Genomic DNA, 8,473 nt, shown 5'->3' with positions numbered 1-8,473 from the left:
GATTCTTCATTATTATTCATCATTTATATTATTATTGAAATTATAAATTATTGTATTATAAAGAAAATAATAAGAATAAGAAAAAGAAAATCAATAATATTAGAAATATTAATTAATGAGATATTGATATAATCGATGGGATACTTATATTTATTCATTCTTTCCAAATTTATCATCTTTAAAATGATATATAAATATAATATTAAACGCTGTTATAAAATGTTTATTTTATTGGTTCTGTTTATTTCAATTTGTTTATTGAATATTTTTGATTAATTGAATTATTCTATTTAGTATTTTATTTATTTTTTTAACTGAATGAATATTTTATATTCATAAAATTATCTAAATATACACCCTTTTGCTTATTATTCTTTTTATTGTGTATTTCATTATTTACTGTGTTTGAATTATATATAAGAGTTTATTATTTAAATTAGTACTAAAGAATATCAACAAATATTTAATTTATATCATCTTTATTATTTCATCTTAAAACAATAAATTATTCTTTCAATTTTTATCATGTTGAAATGAAGTCAATTAAAATTATTTATTTTGTGTTTTGTAAATCAATTTGAATTAACTTCATTTTCTCTCTCATTCCTTCATCTAACATTTTCAATAGATCATTCACAATATCTGGAATTTTAACATTTTGTTTTTGATAATAGTTCTGAACACGCACAATGTGTTTAAAAAATATTTTAACTAAATGCTGATGACTTTTCCATTGTTTAATGATCTCAGTGAATTGTGAAATAAATTCAATTTCATTAATGTCATAGTCTTTCATCAAACAAACACAAATTCTAACAATATGTTCATTCTTACTTTGTTTTGTAACTCTTATAATCATATTTCCAATTTCATTCTTTTTAATTTTCTTAGTCCATTCTTTTTTTCTTGAAATTCCCCGTAACAAGTACATCCCAATTTTTTCTTGTTCTATTTCTACGTTTTCACTGAGACGAATTGCTATTTTGTATAATCTTTCAATTTCATGTCCATATTGAACAATTGGTAATAAAATTCCATATGTCTGTGTATTTTGTGCTGTTTCAATAATCTTTTTAATTGTTTTGTCTTCTATTGTATTTTCATTATATCCAAGTGCCAAATAAATAATCCCTACACATCGTTTGTTAATCTCTTTATCAACACTTCTTTCAATTATTCCAAGTGTTGCTTCAATTCCTCCATTCTTTACAAATACATTACTATTTTGTTGTGATGCTAAAACCATGAAAAGTTTCGTGAGTTCGTTGTAGAGACTTATATCATTTGACAAATCAATAAAACAGACAACATCATCTTGTTGTGCTGATACTGATAATAAAAGATTAGAATATGCAATAATAACATGTTTTGAAAGCCATGGTTCTTTAGTATATTTTAAAATCTTTGGAATGATTTGATTTGCTTCAGGAAATGTAAATTTAGAAAATATAGAAAGAAGCATTGACTTGCATTGAATATCATTGAATTTATCAATTGTGTTAATCAACTCTAAACGAAGGTCTTGTGAAAGTGTAGTTGGTTCATTATTATGAATGATATTGTATAATAAAAAGAGAAATTTTGGATCATTTGTGCTTAAATTGTTAACGACAAATTGCTCAACCCGTCTAATATCAATTCTAACATTTACCAATAACCGTGCAAGAGATTCAGTGAGGAATGGAACTGATGAATAAGTGAGAAAGATTGTGATATATTCATCATTGATAGGAACAAATTGTGATAACACTGTTAATGCATTTTCAATTGCTTGTATCATAACAATCTTCTTTTTATATGTTGTTGTCATTTCATCTGGATTTTGAGTGGGTGTTGATAATGTAATATCAAGACTTAATGAATCTGACAGAAAACGAGAGGTTGTTGTATTAATAAATTGATTAATTTTATTAAAGGTTGTTGTTTGAAGTTGTTGAAACGCAAGGAGGTTAGTTAAAATTCTAATCACAAATAACATAATCCTCTCACTTTGTTTTAAAGATGTAATAACAAGAACCATTTTATTAACAATGTCTTCTTTGATTGGTGTTGGATTAATAGTCATTGAATGAAGTGCCCCAAGTGAGTTGATGATTAAACCATCATCAGATGATAATGGGTCAATGATATTTGTGATGGTTTTAATAATTTGATTAATGTCATCATTGTCTGATATTTCATCTGATAAATTCCACAGTAACAAACTTGACAATGATTTAATTAATATTGAATCTGTGGAAATACAAAGTTCACAGAGAGTTTGAAGAATACCACATGATACCATTCTTTGTTGTGCGTACTGACAATTCTCTGCAATACAATTGAGTAGTTGTAAGATATTTTCATCACCACAACCAACTAATTGCTTTATTAAACATTCAATTATCCCATTTTCAATCATTTTGGTTTTGGCTTCATAACTCTTATCAGATCTTTCAATTGTGTTTTGGAGTAACTTGATTGCTTTTGTTGAGTTTGATTGGTGTTTAATCATCTCAACAAGAATTTCACAATGGTCAGACATGAATAAAATATTGTTTATTTCACCATTTTATTATCATTTCATCACTTTCTTATTTCTAACTTATCATATCTGATATGCACTGAAACTAATCAAATAATCGTCAAATGATATAACTTTCTTCATTTATTTGATGACGTATTTTATTGATTTATCGCATTTATGATTTTTATTTCTCATTTCTTTTTAAATTTATTTCATTCTTTAACTCCTCAGCCTATTAACTAGCACAAAGTGATAACTAAATCTTTTTTCTATCTTCATACTTCCTTCAACTATTAATGTGACGGCTGTTGTGGTTATTTCTATTGCAGCATCATTATTTGTAGATTTAATATTTATTAAAACAATTGAATGTCTTTGGAACCTTAAGCTATGTTATGAATATAAACCTATGTTTAATGGTGATATATCATAAAGCACACTAAGGCATTGCCGTTAGTTTCAACTTAATATTATTAATGACCATTTAAGTAGAACCATTGTTGATTTAGAAAAAAACAACAATATTATTGAAAAAAGTTTTTAAAGAAGATGGTTAGAAGCCTTAACAAACATCAGTTAGCTCATTTTACATTTGTTAAATTATCTTTTCATAAACTAAACTAAAGAATAAATTATTTACTTTCATCAGATGATTCCCACTGGGTAGACACTGAATCGGCATCATCCTCTTTTGTGTTTGTAACAAATTTGGTAAATGGATAGAGACTATCCATATCTACGATGTATCTTGGTTTGGTTCTTAACGCTTCTTGTACTTTTCCTATTAATTCATTTTGAGCCTCTTCATCCATTGACTCAGAAGAAGAGTTACTTTCTTCTAAATCACTTAATAGTTCATCTTTTTGTGACTCCTCTTCTGCTCTCTTTTTAGCTTCTTCTTCTGCTTTCTTTTTAGCTTCTTCCTCAGCTCTCTTTTTAGCCTCTTCCTCAGCTCTCTTTTTGGCTTCTTCTTCTCTTTGTTTTGCAATGAGCTGTTCTTTTTCATTATCATTATTAAGTGTGCTGTTAATAACTTTTTCAAATTCTTCACTGCTTTCATAACTTCCCATTTCTATTCCTACACTCATTGACCTAAGATCATTTTCTTCTTCCAGCTCTTGCAATTTCTTCTGTTCTTCTCTTTCTCTTTGTTTTTCTTGTTTGAGAATTTTCATTCGTTCAATTTTTTCCTCTCTCTTCTTTTGTCTCCTCTCTCGTCTAAATTGCTCATTCCTTTTGTTTCGTAATGTTACTATAACAATAATGACAATGACAACACTAACTATAACAGCAACTATAACAACAACTCCTACTACAATACCAATAATTATTCCAGTATTAAGCTTATCATCTTGAGATGGGTCAATAACTAAATCACCGTTAGGACATTGTGTAGGAAGACTACGTCCAAATGCGATATACTTATTGCATACAAAATATGCGTGATAAGTCTCTCCTACTTCACTTTTCTTTTTACGATTTATTATGTTAATATTTTCTAAGTTATTTGCCTTTCCACAAGTAAAAGGAAATATAGTTTCATCCAACCCATCTACATAAATGTCTGTCTTTGAGTCAAATGACATAATACTTACTTCTGATAAAATTGTCTCATTTTTATTTGGAATATTAAGACTACCACCATTAAATGAAATTTTAGCTCTTTTTTCTATTAAAATATTTCCATGTGTTAGATCAATCAATCCATTTGGTTCAAGGTCAACTGTTCCATTTACAATGAGTTGGCCACTTATAGTTGTTGGGTATGTTATAAGCCAATTTTCTGATGTAACTGTTCCAGTTATTTTAACTTTAGTTCCAACTAATGATTTGATAATAAGGTTTTTAGATATAATCTCTACTTCTTTTGTATTTAATGTTCCAATTGACCCTGTCATTTCAATACTTCCACTTTCCATCGAGAGTTGTGAAATAATAACATCCTTACCAGTGATTTTTTTAATTGAATGTGTTAATGTAATAGACTCAACATACCCTTCAATATCATTTAATTCTGTTATACTTTCATCATTAAAGTTTAATAAACATTCATTTGATTTACAAGGACAAAATGGTGATGAATAATTAGCAGTGTAATAATTGATTTTACCTTCTCCAGTTATTGTACATGTTAATTGTATTGGTGGTTGTTTATTGTCAGGACAAGCAAATAAATGAGTATTTGCATATCTTAAATAAATAGAATCCATTGAATCAATAATAAAAGCATCTTTTACATTTGATTGTGCAATTAATTTACAATCAATAAGATTATCAACCATTACAAGACATTCTTTTGTAGTTAATTTACCTGACGTTATATGATAATAATTATTTGTAAGTATTTGGTTACTTAAAATTAAACTATTATAAATTTCAACATCGTTATCAATAGACACATGAGTTAATAAACCATCTATAATATTAATTGGTTCTTTACTTTTTATAGAAGTGTCTGACATTTCAATGTATTTAATAGTTACATTTTTTAATGTTAATTCAAGAGATGATCCAGTTTGATATACGGTTAATGATTGTACATTATTAACTGTGAGTATTGCATCTCCCCAAATTGAAACAGAATTACCTTTACTTATTGTTAAATCTTTTGAAACTATTAATTGAGTGATATTTAATTGGTTACCTCCAATAATGAAATTAGGAGGATAATTAATAATATTTGTAATTAACCCATTATCATAATTATATGTTGTTTGATCATATTCACTAAAATCAAGTGTACAGCTTATTTCAAAAATACCATTTATAAGAGAAGTACATGGTTTTTCTGGAATTTTTACAGTATTACCTGTACATACATACCATTGAATTCCTTTTTTACATACCCATGATTCAGCATTATTACATGATGTTTTCCCATTAAAAATATCAAAAAGTTCCATCTCTTGCTTAGAATTAACAGATGTTGTAGTAAGGTCGTATAATTTTTGGCATGTATCTAATTTATCAATTAGTTCTAAAGAGTCAAAATGAAGTTCATTAACAGACGTTATTATTGATGTTGTTAATTTTAATTTTGCATGTAATGTTTTGGGGACTGTATTAAAAATAACAGTTCCTTCATTATATAAAGCAATATCAAAATATGCATTGCTAACTAATTTATATCCTTCTTTAATGAAATATGAACAATTATTAGTTCCTTGTAATGTAATTTCTCCTTCAATTATAACCATTCCAGAAGTGCATTGAATTGTTTCAACTACTTGTTTTCCTTTTAATGTTAAATTACCATTTGAAAAAATTTTTAAAGAAGGTAATGCAATAGATGGATTATCATCTACACTTGTAATAACTGAATTCATTTGTGTAGTTATTACTAAAGGTGAAGTGAATAAAGATTTTGGTGTAGTTAATGAAAGGATACTATCAGAATTTAAATAAATACCTTTATTAGTATAATAAAAATCGTATTTTATTTGACCATTAATAATAAATGAACAATATGAACATGAAGTATATGAACATGGAGTATTTTTATTATAAGGGTATGCGGTTAAAAGTTCATTTTTATTTGAATTGATAGTACATTGAATTAAAGGACATAAATTCTCATTAAACGTTTGAGTAGATAAAATTAAAATAGAATTCAAACAAGCCCATTTATAAGTAGATGGAAAAGAATTAATTGAGTTAGAGAATTGAGAGGAATAAATAATAGATTTATCTATTTCATTATCTCTTTTTATAACAGAAGATTTTAATGTTTCATCATCCATTTTAGAAATTGTTAATTCTGAAGATCTTAACAATGAATTTTTATTTTTATACCATTGAGTATTAATTGAACCTCTATTTATATTAACTAATCCAGATGAAATAAGATAACTTGTATCAATTGAATTAATGTCAGTATTTACAACAGTAAGTTTTTTAATCTGACTAATATTATAACTACTAAAATATGAATTATCAATTACAATTTCTCCAACATTGGAAATATATTTAATATTAATATCTTTTGTTTTATCTGCCGTATCAAAACTTAATACAACGCCGTCATTTCCTAAAATCATTGAATAATTATAATAACTCTTTGCAATAATAATATTTCCTACCAATTGTTCTAAACTAACTCTCATACCATTATAAGGACAATTTTGAAATATACCTTGTTCATAATTATACTTATTTGTTATATCAATTGGTGAAGTTAATCCGTTTTTTAAACAACAAAGAGGTAATGACCTTTGACAATCTCCTGTATATTTATCATTAAGTGAAACAAACACAACACTATTATCACATGCAAAATGAGCAGAACCTTCAGTTGATTGAGTAAATTCGAAATTAGAAGTATAACCATCGAATAAAGTATATTGAGATGAATAACTTTTATAATAAAAAGCATTTCCAAAAATAAATTTTGCATTTCTTCTTAATACAATTCCTCTATCATTTTGATCAAAAACACCTACTTGTGAAACTATTGTGTTGGTATAAGAACTGTCTTGTCCTACAAATACTTTTTTATGATAAATAAGTTGTCCAATACTAACATTTCCTTTTGTAGAAATAATCCCATCTTCTTTAAACTCAATACTTTCAAATCTTCCTTGACTAATTTCAGCTTCTTTAAAAAATATTAATGAATTATCATCTGATGTTTTTTGTAATTCAAATGAACCGTTAAAATAATAAGTCCCATGCCCAATAGAAATAGGATATTTAACAGTATTTGAATTAATAAGATTAGCTGTACTTTTAATTGAACCTTCAATGATTGAAAAAACAAGACTATCAACTACTACATTAACATGAATATTTCCAAGAATAATTTTATTAATCCTTGTATACCCATCTTTAGCTGGGTCAAAAATTGTAGTATAATCATTAACCGTTAATTGAGTAAAATCATAGTTACAATATTTTAAGTCTTCATCAGTTGAACCACATGGACAATAGATAGTATTATCATTTAAATAACTATGAGTAGCCATTGATTCACCAAGTCTAAGAACAGTACATTTAGCGTCAGGATTAAAATATTCTGTATATTTATCACATTCAACAGAAAAACTTGCATAAATATGATTTCTACAAGATGGGTTTATAGCAACAATATCTATCTTAGAAATTATTTTTGTTGCTACAATTACAGCATTTTCAAATGTTGGAAATGTTATTTGATTTATTTTAATTTCAGAATTTGATGCAATATTAGAAATAAATAATATTTTTGAACTTATTGTTTCTACAATAAGTAATGTATTTACCTTTAATGTTTTTCTAAGCATAATAGATTTAGTACTTGCAAAATATAAATTATTACATTCCATAATTAAATTTAATACACCTACCTCATTTAATGTGATATCTCCATAAATTGTAGCACTTCCATCATAAATAATTAATGAATTATCTTTATTAGAATTACCAAGTATTAATTTTGAAGCAACAACATTAATATAGTATAATATACCACTTTTTATTGTAACAGTTTCAATTCCTTCACTAAGAACTAAACTACAACTCTTCATTGTAACATTTCCAAGAGATAAAACCGATGAACTAGTGATTGTAAACGCACCTTCTTTTTCAACAATAAAGTGATTAGTTGTTAATGACTTTTCTTTCATATCAATTTTTTCTACATTCCCACTAATTGTTATAGAATTGGCATTAATATCAATTCCAAATACTAATGTTTGTTGGTCAGTACTAATAACTAAGTTTGTACTTGAAGTAAGACAATTTTCTGGAGAAAAACTATTTTCATTAATAGTCCCTTGATAGTCTTTAATAGTACATTCACCATTAACTAATGTGATAATAAATATTGAAATAAGAAATGATTGAATCATCCTTTTATTTTTTTAAGTTTTTTTTAAAACTTAAAGAAATATTAGTTAAATTATAGTTTTATTTATTAAAAAAAATAAATAAATAATTAGAGTGAAGAGAATGTCTTATTTCTACTAATAACTTTTTTATTCAACTGGTGGA

The 8,473-nt window shown here is 26.0% G+C and overlaps 2 protein-coding genes across 2 annotated transcripts; both read right to left on the bottom strand.

Annotated features, from left to right (window-relative positions):
* Window positions 1-553: 553 nt before the first annotated feature.
* ENU1_080030 (hypothetical protein) lies at window positions 554-2,524 on the bottom strand (the record flags this gene model as incomplete). The annotated part of the gene is made up of 1 exon (XM_008858675.1): window positions 554-2,524. The coding sequence occupies one exon, from the start codon at window positions 2,522-2,524 to the stop codon at window positions 554-556; it is 1,971 nt and encodes a 656-aa protein (XP_008856897.1).
* Window positions 2,525-3,138: 614 nt separating this feature from the next.
* ENU1_080020 (hypothetical protein) lies at window positions 3,139-8,331 on the bottom strand (the record flags this gene model as incomplete). Its single annotated transcript, XM_008858674.1, has 1 exon — window positions 3,139-8,331. One exon carries the CDS (start codon window positions 8,329-8,331, stop codon window positions 3,139-3,141), a length of 5,193 nt encoding a protein of 1,730 aa, XP_008856896.1.
* Window positions 8,332-8,473: the final 142 nt, after the last annotated feature.

The sequence above is a fragment of the Entamoeba nuttalli genome (genome assembly GCF_000257125.1).
Source record: "Entamoeba nuttalli P19 unplaced genomic scaffold asmbl_3760, whole genome shotgun sequence".
In the NCBI taxonomy this organism is placed as follows: domain Eukaryota; phylum Evosea; order Mastigamoebida; family Endamoebidae; genus Entamoeba; species Entamoeba nuttalli.
The sequence above is the reverse complement of the archived record's forward strand: the minus strand, read 5'-3'. Positions and strand labels throughout refer to the sequence as shown.